The sequence below is a fragment of the Chenopodium quinoa genome, unplaced genomic scaffold (assembly GCF_001683475.1).
Source record: "Chenopodium quinoa cultivar QQ74 unplaced genomic scaffold, ASM168347v1, whole genome shotgun sequence".
NCBI lineage: Eukaryota > Viridiplantae > Streptophyta > Magnoliopsida > Caryophyllales > Amaranthaceae > Chenopodium > Chenopodium quinoa.
This window is the reverse complement of record NW_018743518.1, coordinates 208,462-225,356: the sequence shown is the minus strand read 5'-3', so window position 1 is coordinate 225,356 and position 16,895 is coordinate 208,462. Positions and strand designations below refer to the sequence as shown.

Genomic DNA, 16,895 nt, shown 5'->3' with positions numbered 1-16,895 from the left:
CGAAGAAGGGATGCCATTCACCAAAACGGAGGAAGATACAGAGGAAATGCAAGACATAATCATATAAGTGGACTCAAGATCTAGACCGAAAGAACAAAGAGAGCTTCTCACAAAGCTCCACTCCAACTTATCATACGCTTTTTCTACGTCAAGCTTCAAGATGAACCAACCTCTCTTACCTTTCTACTTCTCATGGAATGCAAAATTTCATTAACCACAATGACGTTAGTCTCCGTACCTCTACCTGAAAGAAAGCTATTTTGATTGGGGAAAATTCTATGAGGTAGAAAGACTCTTAGTCTATTTGCAATGATTTTGGTAACAATTTTGTAGACTCATTGAATGACTCATTATCGTGTATGACTTATATGGGTTGAGATTCGGATTTTTTACGAAAGTAAGCTTAATTGGCAAACAATTTACCAATCTAGACGCGTGGCCAAACTATTTACGAAACTGAGCTTCTGACATAAAACGCTGCCTCGGTCAGCGTTTTACCTTTGGTTATTATTTTTTTTAATAAAATTTCGTATTATGTGAAATACAAATTTAAAAAAAAAAAAATTGGAAATACAGTAAAACGCTGACTCAGTCAGCGTTTTTCTTGTATCCATAACAGAGAAAAACGCTGACTGAGTCAGCGTTTTACACCTAAGCATAAAACGCTGCCTCAGTCAGCGTTTTATCTGCTGGCTGAAGGCAGCAACAGCAGGCCCCCAACAGCAGCCAGTGCAGCCCCCTTCCACATCCACCACCCTCTCCACATCCACCAACACCATCACCCTCCTCCTCCACATCCACCACCACCACCACCACCCTCCTCCTCCATATCCATCACCCTCCTCCTCCAAATCCACCACATCCACCACCCTCCACCTCCACATCCACCACCACCACCACCCTCCTCCTCCACATCCACCACCACCATCACCCTCCTCCTCCACATCCTCCAACACCTCCACCACCCTCCTCCTCCACATCCACCACCTCCACCACCCATCCTCCTCCACATCCACCACCTCCACATCCACAATTTATTTTGAACGAAATGAGTCAAACGTGGACAAATAAGGAATTTGAAATTCAAACAAGACATAAATTCATTCAAATAATTATTAAAATAATAATGTAATGTAAGTGTTATGTACAACAAACTAGAGAAGGTCATTACAACAAATAAATCAGATAATTCTATCCTATTCTGACTCATCAATTTGGTGTAACGGCTCTCTATCCTCTATGTCCACTCTCGGCCTTTGACGACGGTTGTAGTGACGGACCGTGGTAAATGGGTTCGGGGCGTACTGGCGGAGTCAGCTGGCTAGAAGATGGGTCATCAGGATGACGTAGGGGCGCGGAACTGCGAATGTCGTACTCCTCTGCGCCCGTGAATGACGAAGGATCACCCCCACAGCTACTCTGGCCAGCCTCGAACTGTGAGTGACTAGAGTGGCCGCCATGATCGTCCCGGGGGTGGACGAGATAGGCGTGACCATATCTCTGCAAGGTAGCCATGCCCATATCTCGCACCCGCTCGACCTGTGCTCTGGGCGGCTCAGGTATGTCTGGAAGGACGTCCGACAGTGCGTCAACCATCGCCGTCATATCCAACGCCTGCAGTAATTAAGGATGAGTTAGTTGAATGATATACAAATTTAAAATTGATAAAAATAAGTTAATCAAATACACTTACATATCCCCTGATCACGTCAAAGGATGGATGGTAATGTCGGATGGCGGTGTGTAGCTGGGGTTGATGAAACGTCGTGTAATCCGCATGTACCACTCCATGTATGGATCGTATGGATCCATAACGCCGTGGATGGGGTCACCAATGACGACGAACTCCAACCGTCGATGCCACAAGTCAATGTACTGGGCATGCTCCGTTTGCCAGTTCCTGTCGCTCTTTCCCCGACGGTCAATGCGGTGCAGCCGGGCACTAGTGTCACACTGCTGGGGGACAGTCTGTCGTAGTCCAAACTGTCGCATGACTCGATCTGGTAGGTGACCCTCGACGACCTCAAAACAGATCAGGGGGACCCTAGAACGCCACTGCGCCTGATGATCTAGCAGATGTGGAGGCATGGCAGCAACTAAATCAGCTTCATACGGGTCCCATGTCATCTGCGATAACACATAAAAAGTAACATAATAAACAGGTTAGTGCATATTAAATATGTTAAGAGTATACATAATAAATAACAATTTCATAAACAAATTAAAGATTTCACCTGATCCTCGGTCAGACGATCAAGGGCGTCTCGATAGTACGGCAGGCCCCTCGCCGCATGCGCATATGTCAGCTTGGGGACCGCCCATCTTAATTGCATGCAATCTCCACCAATTCGCACAATAACAACCAAGAAATTCACACTACAAACATAATTAACCATCATTGTTCCAATTCACATAACAACCAAAACAAAGTACACAACGAACATATTCACACTAACAACCAACGTATTCTACATAACATAATTTTCGTAATTAAACGACAATGTAGGCTATTTTATCAAATTAAAACAACAATTTCATCAACAATATCAACAATTTCATCAACATTTTCAACATTTTTACCAAACATTTCCACAATTTCATCATAAACTTTCTTACTAAACTAACATCAATTTAGGGCTTTTATACTAAACTATTATCAAATTACAACAAACTAACTTAGAATTATCAACATAATTATCAATTTACATCAACTTAGAATAATCAACAACATTATCAAATTAAAACAATGTACTATATAATTATCAAACTAACCTAGGTTTTAAAATTTTAAAAACAAATAAGTGAGAAGTACCAAAAATGTGATTATAAAGAAGAGGAGAGGCGCGGCGGCAGCAGGCAGTAGGCGGCGGCGACGGTGGCAGGCAGCAGGCGGCGGCGGCAGCGGCGGCGACGGCAGAGCTTTGAGGAAGAGTGAATGCGTTGCGTGAGGAAGAGTGAGTTTGAGTTTTTAGTTTTGAGGAAGAGTGAAGGCGTTGCGTCTGCCTAGAAGAATATACCAGACAAAACCGCTGACTGAGGCAGCGTGTTTCTAGTATTAATGAAACGCAGCCTCAGTCAGCGTTTTAAGGCCTGTTATAGCCTAACACAAAAGCGCTGACTGAGGCAGCGTTTTTGTGTATTTCAGTTTTTTTTATTTTTTATTTTGTATTTCACAAAATACATAATTCAAAACAAATTAAATAAATAAAAATGAGAAAAAACGCTGACCGAGGCAGCGATTTACCTCAGAAGCTCAGTTTCGTAAATAGTTTGGCCACGCGTCTATATTCGTAAATAGTTTACTAATAAGGCTTAGTTTCGTAAAAAATCCTTGAGATTCCACATTTTTTTCAGTCTTATTATTTGGAATAACTTGTTAGATTATGTATGGTTGCCCTTTTTTTTTAAATGTTGTTAATTAATTTCCTGTCAAAAAAAAATGTTGTTAATTAATTACTTCCTCCGTTCCAAATTAGATGACACGGTTTGGCTTGGTGCACTATTCACATAACTTGTTTTGACTTTGTTTTGTGATTTCGTGATGAGAAAAAATATAGTCATGTAGGGTCTTGTTAAATTTGTCTCAACACGTTTTTTTAAAATATCTAGTTTTTATAATTTTTGCTAATATATAATCAAGGATATTTGCATTATAAGGTATGCATTGGAAAATGTGCTTAAATAAAACGTGTCATCTAATATAAAACGGAGAAAGCATGTATTAGCATGTCAAACTATTGACCGAGTGTGTCTTGCTCATAAGTTGGATGAGAAAGTATCTTTGCTCTCCCGTGCATGTAAATGAATTGAATTAAACTAAAGTAGGATATGATTATAAATAAATAAATAAATAAAAAAGAGCATTTTGACGAATTTTCTATAAAACATTTTTCTATAAATCATTACCTGTTCTTTGCATAAGTCTTCCACCAACTGAATCCTTGGAGTTCAGGATCATAAAAACAAATAGGAATGGAAACCAAGAACATGGACAAGGAACCACAAAAACAATCAATCCTGGAAATAACGAGATATTTTATATCTACTACGGAGTAGTTTGATGTGTACAAAATTGAGCCTTTGGGCTGATAAATTAATTACAGTTGCCCTTCAAAACCTGAACATACTCAGGTAATAATCCATCTAATCCTTACCAAACCCCTGGAACATTCTCTAGCTTACAATCATTACACCATATATATTACATGGCTTCCAACCTCCTCTAAGTAACAATCTAGATATAAAAGGTGCACCAACAGCAATCTGGTACAAAATTGTTGTCTTATGAATCTACCTTAAATTCCTCCACTAATTCACAGCAGGAAGAAGATATGAACAACAAAAATATAGTCATGACTTCTGTCCATCCGGTAATCTTGGTCTTTTCATCTCACTCAAAACCTCCGGCGTCTTCACTTTCTCCACAACCTTGGCAACTTGATGGCTTCCATCATCAGCTTCAGCCTCACAGTCAGGCGTTATCTCCCTCTTCCTAGTGTTGGTCTGAGAGGTTTCCTTCTCACACACTGTTGACCCTTCTCGTTTTGGCCTGATTGCATCATATACAGGCGAATAATATATACTAAACGGAAGAATAATTATCTAGGTTACTAGATTGAAATTATAAACATAAGTCTAACATGCAGCAAATTACATGACATAACCCCGAACAACTATGATTCAATAGCTTCGTGTTTTACTAAGCTCATAAGACACTTACGAGTGAAACTATGCAGTCAATCTATGCTACAAGATAAGCATCATGTATGCTTAATTACAGTGCACCAAAGTGATACAGAATAGTCGGAATGGAAAGCTTTTAACTACTCAGCAGTCAGAAGGAATGCTTACGTATTTGAGCGTGGTTGAGGAGATTTCTTGTCAACAAATATATCCTGGGTAACAAATTAATTATTGTCAGGACTTTAGAACAATGATTTGTAATGATATAGAGAGACGCCAAAGGGAAGGGGGGAGAACACCTACGATAGCAGTTGGAATTTCATCGCCTAAGAATTCCCATTGTTCAGTTCTCAGATTTAAAACCTCCTCATCTCCATCATCATACTCAACCTGTATACAAGTCAAATAAGACTACATCATTAGTGAGCCAAAGTATCATGATGCTCATGGTAAAAAAAAGATGTTTAAAAGCAATCTGCAAAATGTAAAATGATGACCATGATTAAAAATAGCAGTGAGCTAGACAATGCTGTAGCATAAGAGTAAAAAAAAAAAAAATAGCAGCCAAACTGACATGCAAGTACTCTAGGAAACACCTCACCTTGTGCTTTTTTGTAAAAGCGTCAAATGATGAGATAGTGCCTTCATAATAACTGCAAAATAGAACTCTATGGTTAGAGCAACTGGAATATTTATGAACAAAGGGATTCCTCATCAGATGAATGCACCAACAAAATATATTAATTAACCGAATTGGACAGTGAATGGGTAGCAGATGGCTACAGCTAAGATGGTTGAAATTCAACTTTATCAAATTGGACAAGTCCTGTTAGATCTTTGGCTAAGCTTTAACCAGTTGAACAAAAATATCTGGTTTGTTTTTCTTGTCTTTCGTTTAGTCTAATGCAGGAAGCCAGGAAAAGCATCTACTTGTCATAAGGCACACCGCTAGGCATCAATGAGCTCGGAAGCCTCAAGCTTGCATAACCAAGGCAGCAATTTTTTAATCTTCATCAACAAGTACTACCATGACAGTGGATAGAAGCAAATCTTATCGCTGACCACCTTTGGATACTAAAACTATTCAGAGAGAGAGAGAGGGAGCAAGAGCATGCTCCTAATTCAGAATAGAAAAGAAAAGTGAGGACAGGTTATTTTATGCTACTATTATTATTCATCATCCTCCAAACTCTAGCCTTGCAGCAATTCAATAATAGCCAGTGACATAACCAACAGGGAAAAAAAGGTTGATAATCCAAAGCATTCCAATTTCTAATGAGAATCTGGTGATGGAAATAAAAAAAAATACTACCTCCAGTTGCATTACTCGCAACAAAGAGTAGTTTTGCAGACTCCTAGGCAAAAAATCTTAAGCATAGTTAGTGAAAAATAAGGGCATATACTTAAATATTAATCCAACCCAAAAAAAAAAAAAAACAAATTCAACCAAAATTAAACTAAATAACCCACCACCACTAGCACCACCCAGCAGCACCGAAACCACCCACCACCACCACCCAGCAGCACCAAAACAACCCAGCACCACCACCCAGCCGCAGCACCGAACCGAACCCTGTTGACCCACCGCACCCACGAACCCACAAGCTGCAGCAACCCACCGAACCCACAAGCCACAGCAACTCACCAAACCCACGAGCCACAGCAACCCACCGAACCCACCAAACCCACGAAACCCACACATCTGGAATAAACCACCCACAAGTAGGGGTGTTAAAAAAAAACCGACCCGACTACCCACAAAAAACACGATGGGTAATTGGCTAGATTTTCTGATTTTTTCGGGCAACATAGCCATTTTATGGGTCGCAATTTTGTTCTCTCGGGTACCCGTTAATATATAAAATCATGACAGAATAAAAAAAATCCTCACTCCCTCAAGCCAACCCAGCCCAATAGCCCACGTAGGATTTTTATTTTTCTCACTCCCTCAAATATATGTAGGCAATGCAGCCACCGCCCACCGCCTTCTTCTCTCTCTCTTCTTCACTCAGTTCATCAATTCCTCACTCAGTTCATCCTCACGCCTCAAGCATCAGTTCCATTCAGTTCTTCCTACTTTCTATTCCTTAAACTCTCAAAGCCTCTTCTCCACCGCATTTCTCATTCCCTCACTATCGATCTGCAATCGCCAACTCCTCTGTCGTTACTGCTGCTTTGCCCACCTTTGTCTCTGGGTCGCTGCTGCTTCGCCTAACTCCGTCGCCGGTGGTCGCTGCTACTTCGCCTAACTCTGTCGCCGGTGTTGCTACTCCACCTCTAAGTATTGCTACTCCACTTCTAAGGCTCTAATCAACCGAACCTATGTTGCAAGACTTGCAACAGTTTCAAATAGGCAACTACCAATGCTCTTATTTTTTTGTTTATAGATTTATTTATTTATTCGTATGTATACGTTCCAGTTCCTTGATGCCCATTCAATTTCTAATTATATTTTTAATTTTTTCTAATTCTTTGTATATTACAATTTTTTTTATTATTTTTGAAACAAAACTTTGTGTGATTGGTTAGTTTTTATCTTGGTTGTACTGTAATTATTCTAATTGTGTGAAGTTTGGGTAGTAGATCTAGATTGTTTATCACTTTTCACCTTTTGGGGAGCAAATAAATTATAGTCATAAAAATTCAGGTACCCTGTGACCCGACCCGAGAAATTCGGGTACCCGAAACCCGGGTACCCGATTTTCTCAAGTCGGGGCATGGGCCCTGGGTACCCACTCGAAAACCCGAGTACCCGGATCTAAAAACCCCTACCCACAAGCCACCAACCACGAACCCACCGATCTGAACCTACCACCCACGAACCCACCGATGTGAACCCATCAACCTACCACCGACGAACCCCACGATGTGATCCTACCACCCACGATCTGAAACCACCGACAAACCCACAATCTGAAAACTACCACCAACGACTTCACCGATCTGAACCCATGAACCCACCATGAGAACGGGGTTGAAGGAGGAGAGAGAAAAATAATGGGGATGAGGGAGAAATTAATTAACCTTGGGATTTAATCTAATGAAATCAGATTTGTAGTTTAATAAGGTTGTTTTTAAAAATAAAAAATAAAAGGTAAGGGTAATTTCGTCATTTTGCAGCAAAAAACTTACTAAAAAAGGAAAGAAAACAATTTGTTGCGAGTAATGTGAACCATTTGTTTTTAGTAAATGTTGCGAGTAAGCGAACCGGAGGTAGTATGTTGCTATATTTCTCCTAATTCTTATCCAGTTCAACTCCAAGTCTATTTTGGAAGGCCAAAGTTCTCATTTTCTATTCTTCATTTGCATGTCAAACAATCCAAATGACGATGAAGGAAAGGATGAGCTTGGAGTAAAACTTAAAAAAAAATAAAAAATAAAAAATCAATTACGGAATCAAACATATGAAGCATTAAAGTGATTACCTGCGGTCGAGAGGCCACCACACCTTGATTCTACAGCCAACCAAATCCTCTTTATAATTTTTTCTTCCATGCGGAGTCTCAATAACCTTAAATTATATTTGAGCGAGTGAAATATAAGAAGCAATATGACATCAGCATTCAAAATCTTGATTGGGACTTGTTAGCAAACAAACCCATCAAATGGTGTAAGCAATAATTAATACACCAAAGATTCAGGCTCTAAACCAGAAGAACTAAACAAAACATATCATTATGCTTCAAAGATTAGAAGCAAGGATAATGTATCAACTGACCGAGAGATGAAAAGTTACAATGAGGTGATTAATAATTTAATTGGAACTTTGAATATCAGAAACAACGCAAGAGAAAAACATTATTAAGTCATTATCTGAGATATTAATAAACTTCTGTGGTGGTAATTTAATATATAATCATTTAAAAGCAAGAACTGTGACAAGATTAACCCTTCAGGCCTTAACTATTGAAGACATGCTTCCACGGAAGCCAAATTGTACAGCTTCACACATTGCTCTTATATCATACAGTCAACAAAATTAAATCAGTTTAACAGTTCTAGAGCAGTAAGAGACTAAAGCAATAACAACTATCAACTATATGAAAATTGGAATAACCAAAAAGTTCCAAATGAGATTTTCTTATTATAAATCATATTGGAATATATATTGAAAACTGCTTCAATTAACACTTAAACAATTAAATCACATTTGAAAGCAACAAAATTGTCAAGCACTGTGCTACACTGCTGTATGTGCATCTAGCAAGCCAGTAGATTGAATGCCTTATGTCTCTACTACAAGAAGATGGATTTTACTCCACCACTGTCCTTCAAACTTTGATAAAGCAGAAGGCAATAATAGATGAACTGTACATTTCACCTTATAAACTAGTCCTCTGATACTCGATGCTACAACGTGTAGTTATTGTGTATGGAATATGGACACTTCAACTTAAGCTTAAAGTACCATGAATTATTTTCAGAAAAGAAGATGAGTCGGACGGCTGGATATGCACCTGTCAAGATGCTCATAACTAAGACATTATAACATGATAAAGACGGCATGACATGGGATTTTCAATAAAGAAATGTGGAAAGCAGGAGTCTGGAAAGAACAGCGGAGAGGCATAAGGGTACGAAACTCTCAATTACAGTCTATTCTATGCCTTAGAAAGGTAAAGGAATCAACTTAGAGGTTCTCATTTTACAAAGCTCAGTCTATATGGTTTATTCAGATTCATAAATAAGTTTGGATATCTCAGTGCAACACAAACAACTACATCACAGAAATACTTCCTACATCTACCTCGCAGAAATACCTCCTACAGTATATGCAGACAAAATGACAAGTCAATGATGCAATGCAACCTTGCACAAACTAGGATTCACATTCACAAGGACTTTTTATCACAAACAGTATTTTGTTAAATAAACAGGACTAACTTCTAATTGAACGAGTACATACATCGTCATCTGAGGAGGCCCTCTTCCTCTGAGATCTAAAGGCATCATTTGTCTGGATCTTATCCTTTCTTGATAAGCCTGTTGTGCTCTATAGAGATGATCAAATTCAATCGTCAACTTCAATTTTGAAGAGTTTAATGCAAGATGAATAGAACTTAGTTACTGTAATAGTTAGTACCTTCTTCCTAGATCCCCCAGAAACATCCTTCTTTGATGGCTTCCCCTTCTTATCACTGCTACCACCAAGAGTAGTTGCCTGAAGAACCTTCTTAATGTCAAGATCAGCAGCTTGTTTTATCTCCCTTTCGGAAAGTTCGTCCTCCATTGCGGGAACTGCTTTTTTACTTCTTGGTGCTCCTGAACTTCGTTTCACGTGACCCTGAGACGTTTTCCCTCTGCCAGTCAAACTCTCATACCCTTCGTCGAGACTATGGGAACTGAGCTTTCCTCCCCTTTCGGATGCAGTTTCTGAATCTGTTCCTGGATTCTGACTGCAACGTTCTACTGCCTTCAAAGGTTGGGCATATTCCGCAGAATGACGCTCATCAATAGTGAGCTCACTTTTTACCTGCTCAATAAAATGTAATTTTCCATATTAGGCTCTTAAATCCCAAGTTAATGATATGACCTGTATAGAGTGACAACAGAAGGCCCACACAGAAAATCTGCTAAACACCAAATGAGTGGGTTTGCTTTTTGGACCAGTCAACCTCAACTGTAAAAAAATGGTCAGATCCACTAATTCTACCTTAATCTACTAGTTATTCACCGTAAAACAACAAAATCCTTAAATAAACCTGCTGTTACTCATAATACAATGTCTACAGAGTAAACAGGATACCGAATGCTTTGCAGAATTACGAACAAGATCCTCAATTGGCTCAGTCTCACAAATTGAAGAAAGAATGGGAGCATAATCCTGAAGGCAGTAGCCCAATAATGTTACTGCTTCCCGGATATATGGTTTGAGCTTCTCTGAACATTCTTCAATAACTTTAGCTCCCATTTTAAAGGATTCAGGTAAAGCATTCTGAGACAAAGGAATAATCATGAGAATTACATGGAAGCACAGCAATCGAGAAAAAGATGAGACTTAGGGGGGGGGGGGGGGAGACAAGTGAAACCTACTTGGTTTTCCAATCTGATGCTTTCCAGCAACACCTTGACAAGCTCCACTGAAAGAGAATCACTTTCTTTTATCATGACATTCATGATTTTCTCCATAGCCAGGAACACGGAATGAGGATGACTGGAGCTAGAATTTCATCAAATCAAAACAGTTTAGGTCAGTGATTGAGCTAAAAGTTAGCTTAAAGACTCGTTTCTCTAATTAAATTGGATATTAACAACAAAGATATATCCAATATTTGCAAAGACGGTGAGGAAGTCCATAAGGATGAGGAGGTTTATTTCTCAAAAATAGACACATTATAACACTACATTTTATATCTTGTAACCACAAATTAGATTGGATTCTTTTTTTCCTTTTCTCATAAAAAATGTCAAGAACAGGACTTTATATTCACAAGGTTTGTGTTTCAAAAAAACAATACTTGTGAAAAAGGTATTCCTCAGATGGTAATGATGAAGCAAAGATAATGCAAAATGAAGTTATAAACAGATATATATACTACGCAATCTGATTCCAATTTAATTTGATAACCTCTAACTCTTTCCTCAGCTAATCTCCAAAAGTGTAGCACATAGGCTTCGAGCTAAGGCATGTGTTGGGAGGTCTGATGCATAAGTGTTATCATGAGGCTGTTTCTGAAAACTATCGTTCAACAATTCTCATAACCTAACAATAAAGAATCCTATTCAAATATTAAGTTACCAAGAACCATAACTGATTAACTTTTTTCACAGGGTTTAGGAGTTACCAATCAGAAAGTAGATAAAATTCAGGGTTGATTAGATTCCTTATATAGTGGGAAAGCAATCAAATAAAAAGCCACAAATTGATGTAGTTCACCAAAGCTCTAAGACTTGCATTATGGTACATGGTTGAGATCAAGTGAAGAATCAAATTGACATTTAAGTTGCTTTCCTACAATTAATAAAATTGCTGGAGTACACCAGAACTTATTTGACCTACAATCATGATTATATGATAATCCAGTCTCGGGAGAAACAAATAACATATGATAGAACCTTGTACAAGATTCAAAAGAATATCATAAATAGATTGGCTTCAATGTGACAGCAACATAAGGAGGGGAAAATAGGGGTAAGAGTTTCACCAGCTGTGTTTCTGGAACAGTTGAAACATCTTAGTGATGAGTGAATCACAATCAAGGTCCAGCATCATTACACATGATCGGAGCCTGGCTACACTTTCAAGAATCAGAATGGCCTTAGAATAAGAGCGGCCTGGCGGACAGGATAACTTGTCAAATGATAGGACAATGAGCTCGAAAATTTCCTGAAGGAAGAGGAATGCAGCGCATAAGAGAAAAACACACATAGGATCGAAAATAGCAGAAGTGAAATACAGATGGGGTTCCCTACTTTCATTTTGTCATCATCATACGGAGCAACAGGAGCGGAAATCCGCAAGATTTCATTGAGACAAGCAGCAACTGTAATGATGACATCAGCATCAGAATTCCTGAAGAGGTGGTCCGAAATTAAAGCCTTCATTGTTGGCAGTAGAGCGTCCTGTACAGGCTGGGATGGGGCTTGGCCAACCTTGGACAAGAGTAGCACCAATTCCTATGGGATTGAGTAAGCCAATATCAGTTTGTTTACTAAACTAGGAGATAGATTAGAGCAAGCAAACCCTGAAAGTATTCTCTCCATGAGATGATACCGCGAATGGAATGGCGATGTTAATAGTAATGATCTCAAACAAAGCAATGGGGAATTCAGTAAACTAAAAGAAGCAATTGAATTGAATTGAAGAAATAAAAAAAAGAGGGGCGTGGTCTTACATCGAGTAAGGATAAGAGTTCGGGGGAGGAACAAGGGGCCAACAAAAGCCTATTCCCAACATCCTTGAGTTGTTCAAGGAATTGTTGATTCACACTATTATCATTACTTGTTTTGGCGGTTGCCATCTCTGCAAATAATTAAACCCCAGAAAATTTGAAGGAAAGATGAAGAATGAATGTAAGGGAAATGATAATGGGTGCTGGAAATTTACAATTGGGATTTAGCTGGAAAGATACTCTACCATCAAAATTGCTTTGATTTCTTTCCGAATCCGAGCAGATACTCTCTACAATCAATCAACTTGATTTGGCTACAACCACCTCAACAGATATACTCTCAACAAGGTCAGGGTTTTGGAGGAACAACGAACAACAATGAATTGGGGTTTTACGAGGTTCAGCACTTCAGCCCTTTCACCTTGTGGGACTGTGGAAGTTGTGGGTTTTGGGCAAAAAAAAAATTAATATGACAAAGCTAACCCCAATACAAACTGTTTACAAAGGTTTCAGCAATGGGAAACTATCCACGTTTACAGAGAAGTAAACAGGGCAACTGATTGGATCGCAAATGTAAATCATATTGTTAATGATAACATGGACATTACTCTTTGTACTTCCTCATTTTTGTACTCTATTATTTCCTCTGATGCATTAGAAATTCCCTCGTTTCCAATCCTAACATTTTTCTTAAAAAAAATAAAATTATCTAGCATATACTTTGTACTTTTTGATTTACATACAACTTCATAGTTTACTTTTTTTTTTAACAAAGAGTATTATATGTATTTATATCTTTTCAAGTGTTCTTTCATACTCATGAAGTTATATGTATAGCATGATTTGTTATAAATATGTACATACTTTTGCTTTTATGTGTTCTATAGTAGGATTAAAAAGGTTTAATCAATCTTCACACTAAGTTAATCTATTAATGTGGGCATGGTATAAAAGCAAAAAGTTACAAGAAAAATGTAGATCGATCTAATGTACATAACATGCATTCATCCTTTCTAAGTTGAATAGGTAACTTCATACATATCTCCAACATTACACACTTCTAATATCCCCATTATAAATATTGTAACTCAACTTGCTAAAAGTCATCATAGACAGCAATTTAGATACAAAAATATTGCCAAGTATACTTTACCATTAATGTAGGTGTGTCGTCCCCTGAATGTTGTGTATGCTCGCCAGCTTAACTGGTAAAATCTTTTGATTGTGACATGATAACTCATATTTATATGATTCTCAGTCACTACAACGCAACCTGGATTTAAATATATGAATAATTATTTCATAATGGATAATGATGCACACAAATTGAAAATCCATATTAGCATTCTCCAGATAGTTTTACTTAGCCATATTGCTAGCCTAGATTTTGTAAGTTCGAGCATAGCATATCATGATTAGAGGTGATTGTCGATTTTTTTAATAGGTCGAGCATAACTTCGGGCTGAAAACCGTGGCTAGACCAACTATTTCGGGCCAAAATTGGACCGATCCAAAAATGTTAACTAAAAATGGATTTTTTTGCCTAAAACCAAAAGGGTTCGGCCCAAAATTTGGGCCAACATTTCTACCCAAACTTGGCATTTTTTCACATTGGGCTAGGCTACCTTTGATTAGGTCTAATATTGTTCACTTAATAGCATTATTATGGAATCATGCGAGATAAAAAAAATAAAAAAAACATTGGTAATTGAATTATAATATTTAACAGCAAGTGACATTCAACTTGTAGATAAAAAGAAAGAATCATTTTGGGCCTTGGGATTGACCCTAATATTATCCCTAAATTCGGCCCGCTAATTCAAAGTCCGACTGATCTTGATTTCCCAGGTTTAAAAATCACTGAAAATCCCTATGTGGAGCTATTTAAAACACACACAAAACCCTAATTGGAAAACATGGCCACTAGTGCACAAAAAGTTAAATTTATCAATGTTAAAATTAAAGAACAATGAACATATAAGAATTCATGATTTAATTCTAACAAAAGAAGAAGTGAGGTTTGAGATGTATACTTACATTTAACAATTAAGTTTTGAGAGGTATGAACATCATGGAAGCTATCGGCAAGATCTTGATATTATACAGAAAATGACCAACTTAAGTGATTTGTGTGATAAAAAATCTATCAAATTGTCAATTGCAATTGCATATTGCAAATAAATTTGATAGTTTTTAAGGGAAAATAAAATTGATGTATAAAGGTGTCTTATTTAATGTACATGTAAATTATTAGTTGGCAATCTGGCATGTTACCTTAAAAATGTGATTTGTTGACCATTAAAAGATTTCAAAAAGTATCTGTCGGATTTGGCATTTTAAAGATCAAGTACACTTTATACTCTCTATCTTTTAAATTAAATATCACACCTTTTTTTTCTAACTCTTTTTCCATTTTATTATATGATATGGATCCACTCCCTATGTACAAAGCTTTTGACAATGGTAATGCAATTTTGTGAATTTTATTTGTAATTCATTAAATATAATAATAAATTGTAGTGTAAATAAACCAATGAAAAATATGGGTACAAAGTGAAAAAAAGAAAAAGGATACAAAATGAGCAATATGCATAAACCGTTTAGGTAATTGGAGAAAAAAAAAGTATTACTTTTTTTTTTTTTCACTTCACTATGCAACAAAATTGCCTGTAGCACATCATGTATGTATGAATGTATGTATGTATGATTGAAAGAATATCAATGTGGAATCCATTTTTAATTTAAATACCAAAGTGATTATTGTTATTGGAAAAGGTTAATGAATCCCACCCTCAAAATATGTCGTTATTAGGGATGGCAATATTAAATGGATATTCGTTAATCCACTCCACCTGCTTTAAATAAATGGATGAAAACCCGAAATAAATGGATAAGAAGCGGGTGACGAATGAAGCGGATGATGGGTCAGATCGGATGTAGATGATACTATTCTTCACTCGCTAACCATCCACCACCCATTAAACATATATTAAATTCTTTCTCTGAAAATTTTAAAAATAAAATATGAAAATTGTGCATGAAATTTACTTTCTTTTTTTTTTTGTTGCAAATTAATTTTTTCAAACAATATGTTGTTATTGTTTCTTTTTTTTTAATAAAATAAAAAAAATTTGTATAAATAACCGAATATTAGAGTTTATGTGGATTTTTTTTTTACTTTAAATGTTCATCCATTAGTCATCCGCTCCACCCGTTTCATCCACGGATGATGGACGAACGGATATGGATGATGGTTGAAGCGGATGACGGATGGGTGTGGATGGAGCAATTGGAATAATGGATGGATGCGGATGAAGCTCCACCCAATCCGAATCCGATCCATTGCCATCCCTACTCGCTATTATCAATATGTTAAAATTATATATACTCCTTTCTTCAAAAAAAAATAAAAATTATACATACTCCCTCTAATTATTTGCAACACTTTTCATTTCATGTGTACCCCAATGCATTTTTTCAAGCACTGATATCTTTAATTACCTATATGTAATAATTATAAAAAAAAAAAAAAAAAAATTGATATTAAAAGCATACATCAAGATGAATCTAACAAGATCTCATATGACTCTTTTATTCATTAAATATAATCATCAAAACTCATGAAAATAGAGTATGTAAATAACGCATAAGTCAAGTTGTTGCAACTCTTGCATGTGAAAAATTGGAAGAAATATATTTTACTTTATTTATGTTTTTTTTTAACAAAATGGCTAATTGCCTTATTTCAATTCGAGAAGTAATATATTCCCTAAAAAAAAATAAAAAAAGGGAAATTCTCTTTGGTAACACTGTAAATTGTGAAAAAACTTATTATCTTTCGTAAAATTTATTATTGATTACCAAAGATAATAACTATCTTAATTAAATTCATTAACCATGGTTAATTTTTTTTTTTTAACAAATAAAAAGGGTTTTTCTACTGACTTATCTAAGTTGTACTTGTGCCCACTGTTTTTCCATATTACACATGGTACCTGTCAGCTACAATTTTTTAACACACCATGTCCTTGCCGTTAACATGAAGTTAAGTAGTTCCGTTAATTTACTTAGTTATATTAGACCCAAATCCTACACTAAAAAGGTTAAAATAAATAAATAAATAAATAAAAAGTTTTCAAGTTACACTATAATTAAGTTGCTATTCAACATTGTTGTACTATCTTCTTCAAAGCTCTCAACGGCTCAACCATGTCTTATTCTCGTTGTTTTTCTCCTAGTTAACCTTGTGACTTAGAGTTTCTTCATTAACCCACAATGTGATTGCAATGGGACTAAAGTTGGGAAGATTTCGACCACTTAACACAATCAACCCCACGCCACGCCACAATCCTAAAAGCATTTCGAAATTCACAAATTCCC

At 36.9% G+C, this 16,895-nt stretch overlaps 1 protein-coding gene across 3 annotated transcripts; it reads right to left on the bottom strand.

Moving 5' to 3' along the window:
• Positions 1 to 4,013: 4,013 nt before the first annotated feature.
• Positions 4,014 to 13,135, bottom strand: LOC110739961. 3 transcript variants are annotated; one of them, XM_021920443.1, is made up of 13 exons: positions 12,761 to 13,128; positions 12,519 to 12,646; positions 12,097 to 12,300; positions 11,829 to 12,010; positions 10,717 to 10,843; positions 10,430 to 10,618; positions 9,767 to 10,156; positions 9,590 to 9,676; positions 8,109 to 8,194; positions 5,285 to 5,336; positions 4,987 to 5,073; positions 4,852 to 4,895; positions 4,014 to 4,549 (listed from the first exon to the last, which is right to left on the bottom strand). In XM_021920443.1, exons 2-13 carry the CDS (start codon positions 12,642 to 12,644, stop codon positions 4,351 to 4,353), a joined length of 1,773 nt encoding a protein of 590 aa, XP_021776135.1. In that variant the 5' UTR covers positions 12,645 to 12,646; positions 12,761 to 13,128; the 3' UTR covers positions 4,014 to 4,350. The 3 variants fall into 3 exon arrangements, with proteins under 3 accessions (XP_021776135.1, XP_021776136.1, XP_021776134.1); XM_021920444.1 differs by having other exon boundaries at positions 10,717 to 10,837; positions 12,519 to 13,135; XM_021920442.1 differs by having other exon boundaries at positions 12,519 to 13,129.
• Between the last annotated feature and the right edge of the window lie 3,760 nt (positions 13,136 to 16,895).

Excerpts from the sequence above, each read along its gene's own strand:
- LOC110739961 (XM_021920442.1), bottom strand. The coding sequence starts at position 12,644 with ATGGCAACCGCCAAAACAAGTAATGATAATAGTGTGAATCAACAATTC. Across the intron at positions 12,301-12,518 it reads AACTCTTATCCTTACTCGAT|GAATTGGTGCTACTCTTGTC; the intron begins GTAAGACCACGC and ends TCAATCCCATAG. Across the intron at positions 10,619-10,716 it reads GCATCAGATTGGAAAACCAA|AATGCTTTACCTGAATCCTT; the intron begins GTAGGTTTCACT and ends CCTTTGTCTCAG.